General features: G+C 47.2%; 1 protein-coding gene across 3 annotated transcripts in view; it reads left to right on the top strand.

Annotated features, from left to right (window-relative positions):
• Nucleotides 1-15,391, top strand: part of PRKCE (protein kinase C epsilon) — a 502,434-nt gene that overhangs the window by 174,385 nt on the left and 312,658 nt on the right. For 2 of the 3 annotated variants that reach the window (XM_058684224.1, XM_058684225.1), the window contains exon 2: nucleotides 10,696-10,759. In XM_058684224.1, coding sequence (XP_058540207.1) covers nucleotides 10,696-10,759 — 64 coding nt within the window. Of the gene's footprint in view, nucleotides 1-8,042; nucleotides 8,160-10,695; nucleotides 10,760-15,391 lie in introns of those variants that run through there. The other variant, XM_058684226.1, reaches the window with a different exon arrangement.

Here is a 15,391-nt window from a genome sequence, read left to right as displayed (position 1 = left end):
GCAGGACAGAGAGGGCTGGAGGCACCAATGTCCTCTAGTTGTAATGTGGAGGCCTAGGAAATATTGTCTATAGCCAACAGAACAAGAGATTGACATTTGACATTGCTTTTTTTGCAGTTGCAGAGAATAGAGAAGGAACTGAGAATTGTGATGTATATTTTGTGGAGGGGGAAAGTGGAAGGAGGCGGTGAGAGTACTAAATCCTCATTGATCACAGCAGCAAGGCAAAAGAGAGTGTCTAAAATAAAAAATCAGGAAATTGAGGTACAAGCATTTTATTTAGGGACATGGCAGTGATACCAGCAAAACCCAAATAGAAATTCTTAAAATTGGCCCCCCCCTGGGGAATAATGGGGCAGGGGACTGTTGCTTCTCATTATAAGATTCACATGTAGTTTTTTATTTTTAACAACTGAACGTATCATGAGACTTAATTTTGTTTATGTTTTAATAAACAAATAACACAAAAATACCGAAAGCAAAAGCACCTGTGGTTCATTTGATAGGGAAAAAGAACATTTAAAAAACTCTTACCCTTTAATTCCTATTTCTTTGCTTATTTAAAACAATTTTTTTAATGTTTTAATTTATTTTTGAGAGACAGAGAGAGACAGCATGAGTGCAGAAGGAGCAGAGAGAGGGAGACATGGAATCTGAAGCAGGTTCCAGGCTCTGAGCTGTCAGCACAGAGCCTGACGCAGGGCTCGAACTCACAAACTGTGAGATCACAACCTGAGCCGAAGTCAGAGGCCTAACTGACTGAGCCACCGAGGTGCCCTATTTCTTTGCTTATTTTAACCAAGTGATTTCCAAGTGGCTTATGACTCTTAAATTTCATACTTATGTGAATTTTATAAAATGCAACCAGGAGCATTGGGTCCAGAGTTGGAGAGCCCTGCTGTAATCCAGGCTTCTCATCTTCAAGCTGTGAGAATGTGGGCAGGTTATTTAAATCTATAAGCCTCAGTTTCTCATCCCTGAAAGAATAAGGACATTGCCTCCCTTACACAGATAACATGTGTAAAGTGCTCAATAAAGGGTGTTTATTGGGGTTGTGATTATTATTAGGAACCAGACACCCTCTCGAGGAGCTCAGAAGTGATGGAGAACAATTACATGTCTTGGATTTTGAATGGAGTCAAGAAATGAACATCTTTGTGAGCAGCGATTCGTGGAAGGTTCTGCTGGGTTGTCCTAGGACAGAGATAGAGAAGTTCCTGGTTTGAAGGTAATTTTTCTGGTTGCACAGTCCTGAGCTCTTCCAGCTCAGCTTGCCTAAGCTGTTCTCCATGGATCCATTCAGTTTCACTTGGAGTCTCTAGTGTTCACCTGCCTTGTGCCCAGCCCTGGAGCAAGAAGTGCAGAACACTCCCACCCCAAAGGAACACTTGGCTCACAGTCTGGGCAGGAAGTAACAATAATGGCCCAACACCTTACATTTATAGGCTGTGAGCTGTGTGCCAGGCACAGCTCCAAGTGCTACACCATGTCATTTGAACCTCCCAACACCATGAGGCAGGTGCCACTGATGTTCTCAATTCATAGATGAGGAAATTGAAACAAGGACCACACAGTTTGTAACAGGCAGAGCTAGGATTTGAACCCAGGTGGTCTAGCTTTAGACACTACAATGTATTGGTCTTCTGTGACAAATAGGAAATGTAGAGTAAGACACACACATACAAATATGCCCATAGAGAGAGACCACTGCAAGGCAAAATGCAAAATGCAAACTGCAGATTGGTAGTGGGATAGTTTTCACTTCACAACACTGGGGGTAAGTGCCTCCATTTCCTTCTGTTTGCATGCACCATCTCCTCTTGGGATGCATAATCATGCACTGCCATTTCCCTGAAGGAAGATAGAAAATCTATACTGTTCCTGTCTGAAGCTTTGTAAACTGTTGCACACTGTTGATCCTGGGTTTGGCACCTTTGGATGTTTTCTTAGTGCAGGAAAGCATTGTGTACACATAGAGTTATTTGTTTTTAGCCACCTCTGTCATCCCACGGAGCCAGCTCTCCGGGTCTATTTCTGAGCCTGTTGAAAAGAGGAAGCAGGTGCTAACTTGAGTTGACTTCAGTTGTGGCCTTGGAAGAGCTTAGGATCTGTGACACAGACCTCCAGTCCAGCCCGGAGGACTGCCACATGGAGATGATGGCTGCTGGTGGGTTGGTTGCCATGACCTGGCTACAGGGGATGGGAAAACAATCTGTTAGCCAGTTTCTAGGGGCATTTAAGATGTGTCTGGTGGGGCCCTTGGGCCACTCAGTCAGTTAAGCACCCAACTTCGGCTCAGGTCATGATCTCACGGTTCATGAGGTCGAGCCCTGCATCAGGCTCTGTGCTGACAGCTCAGAGCCTGGAGCCTTCTTCGGTTTCTGTGTCTCCCTCTCTCTCTGCACCTCCCCTGCTCGTGCTTTCTCTCTCTCTCTCTCTCTCTCTCTCTCTCTCTCTCTCTCTCTCTCTCTTAAAAATAAACATAAAAAAAAATTAAGATGTGTCTTGTAACTGAAGCAAACTGCTCTCTGGGGGATTGGAGGTTAGAAATAGCTAAGGCAAAAGGTATTGACTTAAATTTAAATTATGTAAAAAGTTAACTCAAGAACATGACTTAAAAAACCAAAGGGTTCAAGAGAGCTTTAGTGAAGAATAAGCCTTTTCCTGATTTCTGGTCCCCAATCCTGTAGTTTCCATCTCTTAAGGCAACCCCTGCTTCCTGTTGATTAAGACTTCTGGAAATAATCAATGTGGAACAAGTGTGAGGGCGTGTGTGAGAGTGTGTGAGGGCGTACACACACATACACGCCCATTTTATTCACACAGTAGCCTAGCATAATAAACACATCGCACCTTGCTTGTCCCCCCCAACCCCTGCCCACTTAATATATCCCAGGGATCAGCACATTTCAACCTTTTCATTCTTTTTTTTGGGCTTGTCTAGCGATCTACCACATGATGTATCATATTTTATTTAAGCAGTTCCCTATTCGTGGATATTTAGGTGCTTAAGGTCATTTAAAGATCTTCTAAAGCATCTGGTGTTATTGTCTTGAAAGACAGTCACACACAGACAGATTTAAATAAGTCAGCAGGCTCTTAAACCTACATTTTGGATGTGTGTTTCTTGCTATTATTGTATTTTGATCACACAGGACAGAAGAAGGTGGCTGTGCCTGTGAGTGTGTTTTGCACACGTGGGTGGATGTGTGAATGTGTGTGCCTACACAGGTAGGTGTACATTATGTTGTGTGACAGATGTACTCTTGAAAAACTCTGAATGAACCCGTTTATTTTTAAAACTGGAATATGAAATTTTAAATGCCCTGAGGGTGGGAAGATGATTTGTTATTTAGAGGAAACTTGCAGAGGAATCCTTGTGTCAAAATGAAATGATGGCTTCTTTTTTTCCCCTTTTACAAAATGGCTTCATTGAGGTCTAATTTATATACAATAAAATGCATTCATTTTAAGTGTTTGGCTTGATGGAGTTTGACAAATGTATACATTCATGTAACCACCGCCTCAATCAAGATACAGAAAACTGGGGGCACCTGGGTGGCTCAGTCGGTTGAGCATCTGACTTTGGCTCAGGTCATGATCTTGCGGTTGGTGAGTTCAAGCCTTGTGTTGGGCTCTGTGCTGACAGCTCGGAGCCTGGAGCCTGCTTCGGATTCTGTGTCTCCCTCTCTCTCTGCCCCTACCCTGCTCACACACTGTCTCTCTCAAAGTAAATAAAAACATAAAAAAATATTAAAAGAAAAAGATACAGAAAAATTAACCCCATGCCCAAAAGCTCCTCTGTGCCTCTATGTTCACCTCCCACCCACCTTCACCTCTGGGAGATCACAGATATGCTTTTTATCACTATAGATTGGTTTTGCCTGTTCTAGGACATCATATAAGTGGAATCGCCCATGATATATTCTCTTAACGTTTGGCTTCATTCTCGCAGCGACATGTTTTGTTGCATATATCAGTAGTCCATTCTTCATTGCCAAGCAAAATTCCATCGTATGCATGCAGCATGGTTTGCTTACTCCTTTACCTGTTGTTGGCCATTTGGGTTGTTGCCAACATTTAGCTGTTATGAATGAAGCTGCTGGGAACATTTATGTCCAGGTTGCTGGCTTCCCAAGTGACTCATTTCCATAATTCAGTTGTGCAGATTCGCTTTAAAGTCAGGCCATTCATCCATTGAGCCAACATGCACAATATGTATTAAATCCCTCCCATGTGCTGGTCAGACAGGACTCTGCCCTGCAGGCATATACACTAAAGCCCGCATAATATCTTTGCACTGCCATGGTAAGTGTTTGAGAGAGAAACAACGCTCGTCTCCCTTATTTTAGGGAAGTAAATGCTATTGGAAGCCTTAAAATATTTAATTACGTGGGCACTCTGTGCTTTCAAACAGTGCACGCTACCAGTAAGGCCTGGTAGCCACGTCCTCCCCAAATGAAATCTTTAATCAGCGGCCGGTTTCAACATTGGTGTCCAGCAGCGTGCTCATCGTTCAGGGTTTTCCAAAGTGGAAGTGAGGAGGATGCCTGCTTCCTGAAGGTCTCCTGCAATGTCTAGGGTGCCTCTTCCGTGCCAGGTGCCTCCAGAGACTGTGATATGACTGTGGTGTCACCAGGGGACAATGGCCAGCAAAAAGGGGTGTGTAGGACTTGGGAAATGGGACCCCTGTTTGGGGAAGGAACCCTGGAATTTCTCTCTTGATGGTTCCCTTTATACCTCTGCGTCCCTCACTCCGGTCCCCTCCCCTCCTCCAAGGGAAAAAGAAACAGACTCTTATCTAGGGCTTAATTGGGGCAACACAGGCAGGGCAAGCCTCCCTTCCTCCTTCTCATCCTTTCTGGATTCATCTTTTTCTTTTTTTTTTTTTTTAATGTTTTATTTATTTTTGAGAGAGACAGAGACAGAGTGTGAGTGGGGGAGGGGCAGAGAGAGAGAGAGAGAGAGAGAGAGGGAAACACAGAAGCTGAAGCAGGTTCCAGGCTCTGAGCTGTCAGCACAGAACCCGACACAGGGCTCGAACCCATGAACCGTGAGGTCGTGACCTGAGCTGAAGTAAGACGCTTAACCGACTGAGCCATCCAAGCGCCCCTGGATTCATCTTTTTCTGACCCACTCCCTACTTCTGGCTTCTTTCTAGGCCCTAGAGCCTGACAGCAGAGGGAAAAGGAAGCAAAACTCAAATTGGGCACGTGTGACCTTTGCGGATTGTTCCAAGGGAAGGTTTGTCTAGAGGTCTCTGGAGGAAGTTGAGCCTGTGGTTAGGGGGAGTCTTGACAGTGAGTTTCTTACCTCCTTTGACTTGAATTCAATCACCCCCCCCCCACCCCGCAAAACACGGGCGTGCAGACACCTGTGGGTCACAGTGACACACGGCAATACCGCCTAAGCAGGCCGCCCATTGTCGCGGCATCGGCAGGAGTTTCCGCTGGACGGGTGAGGTATGGGGGAGGCCTGTTGGCCGAGAGGCCAGAGTTGAGGCTTCGAGCTTGGACTCCAGGCTGTCCAGCTCTGGGGCGCTCATCCCTCCCTAGCTCCCTCCCTAGCCGTGCAGTGCTGGCCACTTGCCTTCCTTAATCTCAGCTTTCTCACGCATACAGTGGCGCTCACAGTACTTATTATCTTACAGGTTAATTGTGAGGAATACATGAAATAGTGTGCGTGAAGGATTTGTGAAGTCGGGCATCACCTGGAGAAGTGCCTGTGATACTTTTGTGCTTTTCAGAGGTGGATCTTGCATGGGTTTCTATGGTTTAGGCTCTTTCCCCATTGCCTTGTTCCTCATTCACAAGAGGGGAGCTCTTGTTTACGCCCAGAGCCTGTTGCCCCCAAGAACTCTGGGAGGCCAGAAGGGTGCCGGAGGCATTGCTCTGTCACCAGCTGCCCGGGCTGGGGAGCCCGTCAGTTGCAGGTGAGCGGGAGAGCCGGAGGCCTTGGGAAGAGAGGCCTGGCCCTGGATTGTCAGAGAAGGCTTCCCAGGCTGGTTGGGGTTTTGGGACAGGAGCTCCGGCAGAGTCTTCTCCAGACAGCCTTGGGGGCGGGGGGGGGGGGGGGGGGGGGGAGGGGTTGGGTCAGAATCCTGCCTAAAGCCCTCTGAGCTCCAGTTTTTCCATCCAAAAAGTAGGGAGTATTGCTGGCCACACGGGAGGTTAAGGGAATGAATGCAGATCAAGCACCCACATGGTGTCTGAGGCATAGAGGGAGCTCGGAAGCTCCACCGTCCCCCTCCCCTTCTCCTTCTCTCATGAGCACCTCATGACTCCTCTGGTGACCAAGGCTATAGCCTGTTTTGCCCCGGGGTTCCCCACAGGCTGGGCATGAAACTCTCACTACAGTGCTTTATTTGATAATCCCAACTCTGTAACGCCGTCAGATGTCCTGGAATAGCATGTAATAATGTCAATTTAGGGCAAGAAAATGCCTTTTTTGTTGGAGCACAGCTTGACCGAGTGGAGGGAATGTTGGACTATGCAGCACATTTGAAGACTTGGCTTTTTAATAACAAGAGCACCAGCGGTAACTGAGTATTTTGTGCCAGGCACCGTGCTGAGTGCTTTACACAGGCTATCTCATTTAACAGATGTGACATGGTCTGTTATTAGCTCCATTTCGCGAAGAAGCCTTCTGAGGCTCAGAGAAGGTAGTTGCTTGCTTTAGGCCAGAGAGCCAGTAGGTTCATACATAACCACCCTGTACCGAGTACCTCCTGGGTGCCAAGTGCTTTATGTGTGTTTCGTGGCATTTTTACAGCAGCCCATTTCACAGATGATGAGACTGAGGCCACGACTCAGAGAACGCAAATAATTGCCTGCGCTGGGATTCAGCCCTGGTCAGACTCCAAAGGCTGTGTTTGTCTTTCCCACTGTTCTACTGCCTTGCTCCTGGCCTCAGCTGGAGGGGTAGCCAAAGGCGCTAGAGGTCCAAAGAAAACAGACATAGACATACTATCTCTGTGATGGTAGCTGGGAAGACTCATCAAGTAAAGGTAGGAGTTTCAAGGCGATTTGATAAATAGGGTTGCATCTGGGATCATTTGCAGGAACCCTGAGTGCAGGAGAAAGAGCTTAGAACCAATCCTGGGAATGGCTAGGAGGAGAGAGGAGGCCTCCTTTCATGTACTGCCAGCTGCCTGGTGGTGACGGCAAATCGACAGCTTGCAGGGGTTTTGCAGGGCTGGGCACCTTCGTTGCTTCATTATCCGGGCCAGGTAATTGTGAGCAGAACTTGTGATTAAATTAATTTGACCATGAGGTTGCTGCACACTCCATCACGTTTTGTACCTGATAAGCCTCCAGTCATCTGCGTTGAAGTCCTATCGCCCTACATGGTTCTCAGCGCCTCCTCACTCGGCCGGCTGGGGCCCCGCCAGCCCTCCGTGGCCATCTGCCCAGGCTGCAAAGCTCTTTGTTGCTTTTGGCATGCTTAATAGCTTAATTTCTATTTTTCTGTTTGGAAATGCAGTTCATCGGCATTGAGGCAGCAGTGGGTGCTAAAATGGTGTCTGATTGCTATCTTGAATGTTAATATCCTAATACATTTTATCGTCAATGACCTGTCCCCCCCTTGCCACAAGTTCTCACTCGCCCTTTGCAAAGAGAGGCAGGCTGCTTGCCTTCCAATAGGCCCTCGCAGCCCATCTCATTCCTTTTCTGTCTCCCTCCCTGCTTTTCACAGATAGCATTGTATTCTGCCAATGCAGTCCGAAGTCGTGGGAAACCTCGGAGTTGGAGGATATGAGAAATTGTTTCATTTAGCTGGCAGGGTTTAATAGAGATGATCTAATCTCTGAAAGGCATACATTATTTAAATTCCATGCTTTTGGACAAGAGGACCCCTGATATTTGTGGCAGGGACAGGATTTTGGTTTGGCTCTGTTCAGTGGAGCTGACTGGTGGTTTTCCTGTTTGTAATTTCGTGTGGGGGCTGGGTTATGCTTGTGGCAGTGTGTGTGGGGGCGGGGGGGGGTGTGTGCGGGGCGGGGATTCCTAGTTGTGAGGGTGCCAGAAAACATTTTCTTTAGACAGAAACCTAAAATCACAGATTCTTGGGACAGAAACTGTGGGGAGAGTCATCCCCTGGCATCACCACTCTGTTATTGGGTTTCCATCTGGATCCCAATCTCCAGATCCCAAACTCAGGTGAGCGGCCCCCGTGGGGCAACCACTGGAGACTTCTCTTGGTGGACCTGGATTTTTTCTTTTTTAATGTTTATTTATTTATTTTGAGAGGGTGCATAAGCGGGGAAGGGCAGAGAGAGAGAGAGAGAGAGAGAGAGAGAATCTTAAGCAGCTTCCATGTTGTTAGTGTAGAGCCCAAAGTGGGTCTTGAACCCATGAACTGTGAGATCATGAACTGAGCCAAAATCAAGAGTTGGATGCTGAACTGATTGAGCCACCCAGGTGCCCCAGTGGAACTGAAATTTTGAGAGAAACCTTGAACACTCAACCACTAAAGACTGAGTCTGGGGGCGGGGGGGCACCTGGGCTCAGTTGGTTAAGTGTCCAACTTCAGCTCAGGTCATGATCTCACAGTTCGTGAGTTCAAGCCGCACAGCAGGCAGGCAGGCTCTCTGCTGTCAGCACGGAACCGGCTTTGGATCTTCCGTGTCCCTCTTTCTCTGCCCCTCCCCCGCTCACTCTGGTATGCTCTCTCTCTCTCTCTCTCTCTTGAAAATAAACATTGAGAAAAAAAAATTAGAAAAAAAAAAGAAAAGACTGAGTCCGCAAAGAAAGTAGGGCTCACGCGTGTCTCAGAGAACCTGTATTGTGAGGGGCGTGAGGTGCTGGGGGAGGGACCTGGAGAATATCAGTCCAAGGTGAATATTTTTCACCTCACAGGGAGTACGTAGTGATCGTGGGAAAGCCACCTCTTCTTTCCCTGCTACTTCATTTGAATGTCGCGTTAGTACAGGTCACATGCCTGCCTACCTTCCTGGAGGTGGGGCTTGCAGGGGCAAATGACCCCAGAATAGGCTCTCAGAGTTCTGAACATAAAGTCTTTCCCCCTCCCCGAAGCTTTATTGGGTGTCTCCTGACTAATGGACATTGAGGTGGGCGCTAGATATATACATGTAATTCTCATACTCTCTGCCTAGCCGAGGAGATGGACATACGGACGATGTGTTACAGGAACTGCAGGTCAGATGTGCATGTGTCTCGTCGGGGCACAAATGAAGGGGTGATCAATTCTGACTGGGAATATCTGGAAAGGCTTCGGAGAGGAGAGGATAATTGACCTCAGCCTTGAATGAGAAGGAGGTGTTCACCAGACTGACCCTTTCTAAGTGGTGCTTGATGAATGTGTGTCTCTGCTCTTTGCTGGAGACAGTGAAACAGAAAAGGAGGGGTAGTGGTTCCTGCCCTCAAGAATTTCACAGCTTGCTGGGGAGACGGGCCTGGCACGGACGTACGAGCCAATTAAAGCTCTGTGCAGACAGATGGAATTGCGGAGGCGAGGACAGGCCACCGGGGGTACTTGGTGATCCAGGGTTTCCAGAGTTACTCCTCTCTCATTGGAGGACACAGTTTCTATAAGGACAGTTCAGACCTTGCAAAGATGTCAAGTGGAAGAGGCCCAGGCGTTCTGCCTTGACTTGTCAGCCTGGTTCTATATAGAAACAGCTAGCTGGATTTGGAGGTGGGCAGGGAGGAAGTGAGAGTAGGTGGAGAAGGCCGATGGTAAGAATGTAGCGGTATTGGCTCACTCTTTACAACCCGGGTAGAATCTGGGGTTTGCAAAACACACATATCAACACGCAGCTCGAGCACTCGGGCCCTCCAGTGTTGCATGGGCACCACACACACTCCCAGCCTTTGCTTCTGCTGTCTCGGTTCTTCCACCTTGAATGACTCCCCTTTCTTGTCTTCATGAGGTCTTCCCAGACTGCTCTTCAACACTGATTTCCAACCTGCCAGATACTTAACCGGTTATCCTCTGTCGCTCATCACCAAGCCGGGTTCAGCATTGTTCTCCGTTTTTTAACTCCCTGATGAGAGTGTAAACACCTTCAGAGTGTGAATGGCATCTTATGCTTTTCTTTCCTCCCCTGTGAGCAGTTTGTGTAGCACAGAGAACACGGCTTTCTCTAGATGGTCTCGCCACTAAATCTCAGCCTTGCCACTTTCGCTAAAACGCTGATCTCAGCTTCCTTCTCTGTGAAATGGCGTAACCCGGGGTTTCTCAACTTTGACACTATTGGCATCTGGGACTGGATAATGCTTCGTCGTGGGTACCATCTGTCCGCTGTAGGATACTTAGCACGATCCCTTGCTCCCACCCATTAGATGCCACTGGCAGCCCTTCCTTTCCAGACATGACCATGAAAAACATCTCCAGATAATTTTTGTGTCCCAAAAAGCTTCCCTGTGTCAAGCGTCCCCTGTGCCAAGTTTCTCTTGTGCAGCAAGATCACTTCCAGTTGAGAACCACTGGGATGACATTACCTATTGGGTCGGTATCAGACCTCCTCGTGCTGCATCCGGAACACAGCTGACGTTCCACAAATGCCGATTCTCCTGCATTCCTGATTCACCCCACACTTGGCACGCTACAGGTTGATGAGTTGAACGGAGCTGTGACCCTAGGTTTTAGCAGTTCAGGGTGGAAAAGTCATGGAACTCTCCAGCTGTTTCCCACAATGCATTAACAGAGTCACTATCATTTTCTTAATTGCAGATTGATCTGGAGCCAGAAGGAAGAGTGTATGTGATCATTGATCTGTCGGGGTCGTCGGGTGAAGGTAGGAGGATGTGACCTCTCCTCATTGTTCTCTTCCATTGACCCTTTGTCTAACGTTGTCTCCCTCCCCTCTGTGGCTGGGACGTATTACAGTGACATTTAATTAATTGGCACCCTTCAAAGGAAAAGGTTATTTTGAAGATGCTTACGCCTGTGTACCAAAAGGGACCAGCCATCTGTTAGCTTTGGTGGAGCAGAGGGAAGATTTTTGACTTACCAAGTAAGGCCAACAAAGCAGGCGTCCCTGCACGCTGGTGCAAAAGGCAGGCTTCAGTAGAGCGGCAGCCTCTCCCCGGAGGCTCGCGTGGGGTGTGTGTGAGTGTGGGGGGAAGGAAGTAAAACCAGTTGGTCTAACGGTATTCTGAAATGAAACAAATAAGGTGTCAAATTTCAGAATCTTATTTTTTTTGAGCTTTTATAGAAGTGTTACTTCTTTTTACAGTTCCCCACGCAGGCAAAAGCCCTGCTTATAGAGAGAAATAATGGGGTAAGGGAATGTCTGCTCCCTACTGGATGATGAAATAGGGTGTAGATGTTCTCTGATGGTTGGATTTTCCTGCTTTCTTTCTCCATACACCCTCTTCTCTCCGTCCTGTCTTGGCCCATTTACTACCTTTAAAGGCTTGCCGGGTGGCGAGGACTGAGCAATCAGAGTGGAAGGGAAGACTGGACAGTAAAACCTTGTCCACACAGAACAGGGAGACGGTGGCAGATGTAGGCCCCAGGGAGGCTGGGAACTAGGGCTGGAATTTATTGGGGACCATCTTTCCTCTCCTCTCTCTGTGCAGGAGGACAGAACAGTTGGCTTTAATGTCATGGCAGAAAGATGGATGGGAAGGCCAAGGCTGGTTCCTCCTGGCGATGAGAAAAAAAATGGAACTCAGGGACTGTGGCAGTCTTTAGGGAAAGACAGCTCCCGTAGACCTGGCTGGAAGACCGGGGTCTTTTAAAGCATCTCTCCGGAATGCTGGAGATTACAAGCACAAAGTCACAACGCCACATGGTCTCCTTGCTTTAGGGATGAGCTCTAGTTTGCAGTTCAGTAGTGGGAGGAGAGATTATGCTCGCAGACTCAGTGGAGTGGGTCAAACGATGTGCTTGACAGTTGTGCCTGATGGTTTTCATTTGGCTAATTTATCACCCAGTTTCAACAGGTGTTCAGAATAATTCAATAATTGTGTGTATATGGGGCTTATAATAGAATTCAGTCCTCTTTGAATAGATCTCAATTATTTGGCATAGGTTTAAAACTTTAAACAGCCTTCCAAAATTGGTCTCGTACATTTTCTTCTCTTTACTGCAATTACATTTTGGCGTTTCCAGCTTTCCTTCTCTACCCTCGGCTCTGAGCAGCCCAGAATAGAATCTGTTGTAGAAGATTCAGGGATTTAGCAATGTTTCGTGTGAAATATTTAAGATGTGCCAAAGGGCCTGAAGAATAATAAAATGAGCACCAGTGTACCCACCACCCAGATTAAGAAATAAAGCAATGATTAGGGTGGAAGCTGGCACTGCTTTTAACGTAGCGTGTGATCCCAAATTCAGCAGACCTAAAAGTATTACAGTGGCCTCCTGATTGTAGATCCCAGCGAAAATTTTGCTGACCAAAATCAACTCCCCCTTTCCTTGCATAATCTATACGTCATAGGAAAATTAGGAAAATTAACAAAATATACCTTTCCTGTGCCAAAATGCTGGGTAACCGATCGGAGGGCTTAGGTTATTATTATTATTTTTTTTGCTTTGAAAAGATGAAACACTTGTGAAATTATGGAAGACCCCCTTTTTTACGTTAGACAGAAAGGATAGGGAACGAATGAATGAGTAAATAAATCAGAAGCAATTGATTTTTTTCCTCCTTGCTTCTGTGGCTTATTGCATGTGAATGGCCAAAGCAATTTTCATTGGGCTGAATTCGGAGTGTATTTTTTTTTTTTATCTCTTTCATCTTAAGAAAATAGAGTTTACTTCAGAAATGCTGACACATGCCAGACTCTGTAAAGTGCTAGCATGTGTTGCTCTGAAGAAAAGGAAAACTTTTTTTGCCCCCCTCCCCTTTTTTTTTCTCACTGTTCCCGGATTTGGGAGTCTTTCTCTGGATGGTGGGAAAGAGTTCCAGCAACCTCTTTGTAGGAGCTGACCTTGTTGTGCTCCGTTTGCGTTCTGTACATCTGTTCGCCCATCATACCGTTGAGACTTTGAAGATCTCCTGCTCCAGAGGTTTTGGGAAGGGGTTGGGGGTGGGGTGGGGCAAGGAGAGGAGCAAAGGTTGGGTAGCCACAACATGTGTTACCTAGACTGCATGAGAAGGGTCCAGTGCAAAACACGGTTGTCCCAGCTGGACTGTGGATGTTCACAGATTCTTATCTAAGTCCCTTTCTTTAGTGAAAGCACCTCACTGTATTCTACAAAAGCATGCAAAGAGAGTTGCAATGAAGCAGGGCTGACAGGTTCACTCTGTTATTCTGCCGTCCGGCATCCCTTCAGCTCGCCTGTCTCAAATGCTCCAGTCCCATCAGTGGACAAAAATACCTATGTTCATAGCGATCACATACACTTTACAATACAGGCAAACAGCAAAGAGCCCAGGGAGAGGTGTGGGATGAGGCTGTGTGGATATGGCTCCGAACCCAGGACGCGCCAAAGGTTTCTTTTTCTTGCTAACACACTGTAGAACGCCTGGACGTTTGTGTCTGCCAGAGCTGGAGCTAATGTGATTTCTAGCTGTCTAATAAAATTCCACTGCTTGCATGTCCTGTGCAGCTCACCATAATGGGATTTGACTGGTGTGTGCTTTAGCTAAACCAGGCACCCTAACCCCAGATGTAAGGGGTCAGACACGATGACAGTGAAGGCCATTTCTGGTCATGCAGTTTCGATCTCTGGTCTCATGTGAATAGCTATCAGAGCTCAAAGTTGAGGACTGGCTAATATCTGTAGCAGGTTGAAGGAGTTGAAGGAAATGGGCTCTATTGGATAGGCACCACACCAGGCACTTTACCTACATTATCCCCAGTAGTGAACCTTCCAGAATACTCACGTGGGATCTTCCAGTCTCGGGTGCCTCTTAGTGTTTGCTTTTATCCTAAGTAATAGCCACCTGGCTTCCTGGTAAACATAGCACTACAGGCTCACCGGATACTTAAATACTTAAATCAGAGCATAATTAGCCCAGGTGACAGACGCATGAACAGCAATGTTATTCTCAAGTGTGCAAAGTATTATCTCCTGCTGTGCACATTAGTTAGCCTTTCTACCTTTGTTGTGATGCAATTTGTCCATTACTCTGATTCTTTATAATGATATGACAATGCACCACTATGTGCAGGCTCCCAGAGGGGCCAGCAGGGTCTGACCCGGGGATTTCTAAGCTCTCCTTTCCCTGCCTTCCATCCAGATACAGTGTTCACCCCGGAGAGTCCTTCAGAGCCTACACAACAACAGAAAGAACTAAAAGTGGGTCTCACTGATATGTTTGGATTGCCAAACTGCTTCTCCAATAAAATGCAGGAGAGATTAAATATTTGAAGGATTTTTGTAACAGAGGCATCGCAAATAATGCAGTTCGATCAGGTTTTGGAGTGGAGTGATTGCGCATTGCAGAAGCAGAAGAGCAGGGAGCAGGACCCACGCCGCCCCCTTCTTCCTGCAGCCACATGCTGTGGACACCATTCAGTCTCTTCCCTGGGAGCCCCAGCAGGTGGGGTAGGAAGAGTACAGTCCCAGGAGCCCATCAGTCCTGGCCTTAAATCCTGGCTCTAGTGCTTACTGGTTTGGAGCTTCTCACTGGCGAAGGGGGATAATCCCGTGTATGGCAGGGACTACGGTCAGATCGCTATGAGAACAGTGCCCTTGAATATAGGTGATGCTCAGTAAATGTCCTAAGGCCCTGGAGCCCTGCAGGCAGGGAGGTGGGCAAAGCCCATGAAGGAACAGCAGGAAGGGTATATAGGGAAGCAGTTTGAAGGCAGTTTTCTGACTCTGGGGCATATTAAAAAGGTATAAGAACAGATCAAGGTGACAAAGAGGCCATTTATAGACTCCTATCTATATCTGCCTGGGGCTAACAGACTGCTTTCTGCAGAGTTCAGACTTTGCCATAGTTTTGCCCCATTTTCTGTCTTTCTCTTTCTTCCTCACCCTTCCCCCCAGTGAACTATTTCCTAGAAGGACGTTCTCTATCCTGTTTGTATCTCTGGCCTTGGATGTCAGAAACTTGTCTTTGTTGGAGCCTGGGTGTGCCCTCTCTGCTCAGTGCAGACTGAGCACATGTGGGCCCCACACTCTCACTGGCCCCTGGGTAAAAGCCCTTCATGGATTTGAAGACAGTCATTAAATCTCTTCAGGTTGATCATTCAAATCCCTTACCTTTTCTGAAGGAATCGTTGAGAACTTTAACTCATCTTCGCAGCTCTCTTCTGGACTTTTTTGCAAGTTGCAAGGGCAGATAGACACGATCAGTCCTGCTTGGCTTAAATCGTAATGTGCGTAGAGGTGTGTAGGGCACGTGCCTGACAGTGTTACCTCCACGTGGGAGATAGTCCCATTGAGAGGTCAAGTGCCACGCCCAAGGCCAAGGCCAAAAGTCTGATTTTACCACCTTGTTGGGTCTAGACCCCTAGTTTGCAATCCG

This window comes from Neofelis nebulosa, chromosome 9, assembly GCF_028018385.1.
Source record: "Neofelis nebulosa isolate mNeoNeb1 chromosome 9, mNeoNeb1.pri, whole genome shotgun sequence".
Taxonomy (NCBI): domain Eukaryota; kingdom Metazoa; phylum Chordata; class Mammalia; order Carnivora; family Felidae; genus Neofelis; species Neofelis nebulosa.
The sequence above is the reverse complement of the archived record's forward strand: the minus strand, read 5'-3'. Positions and strand labels throughout refer to the sequence as shown.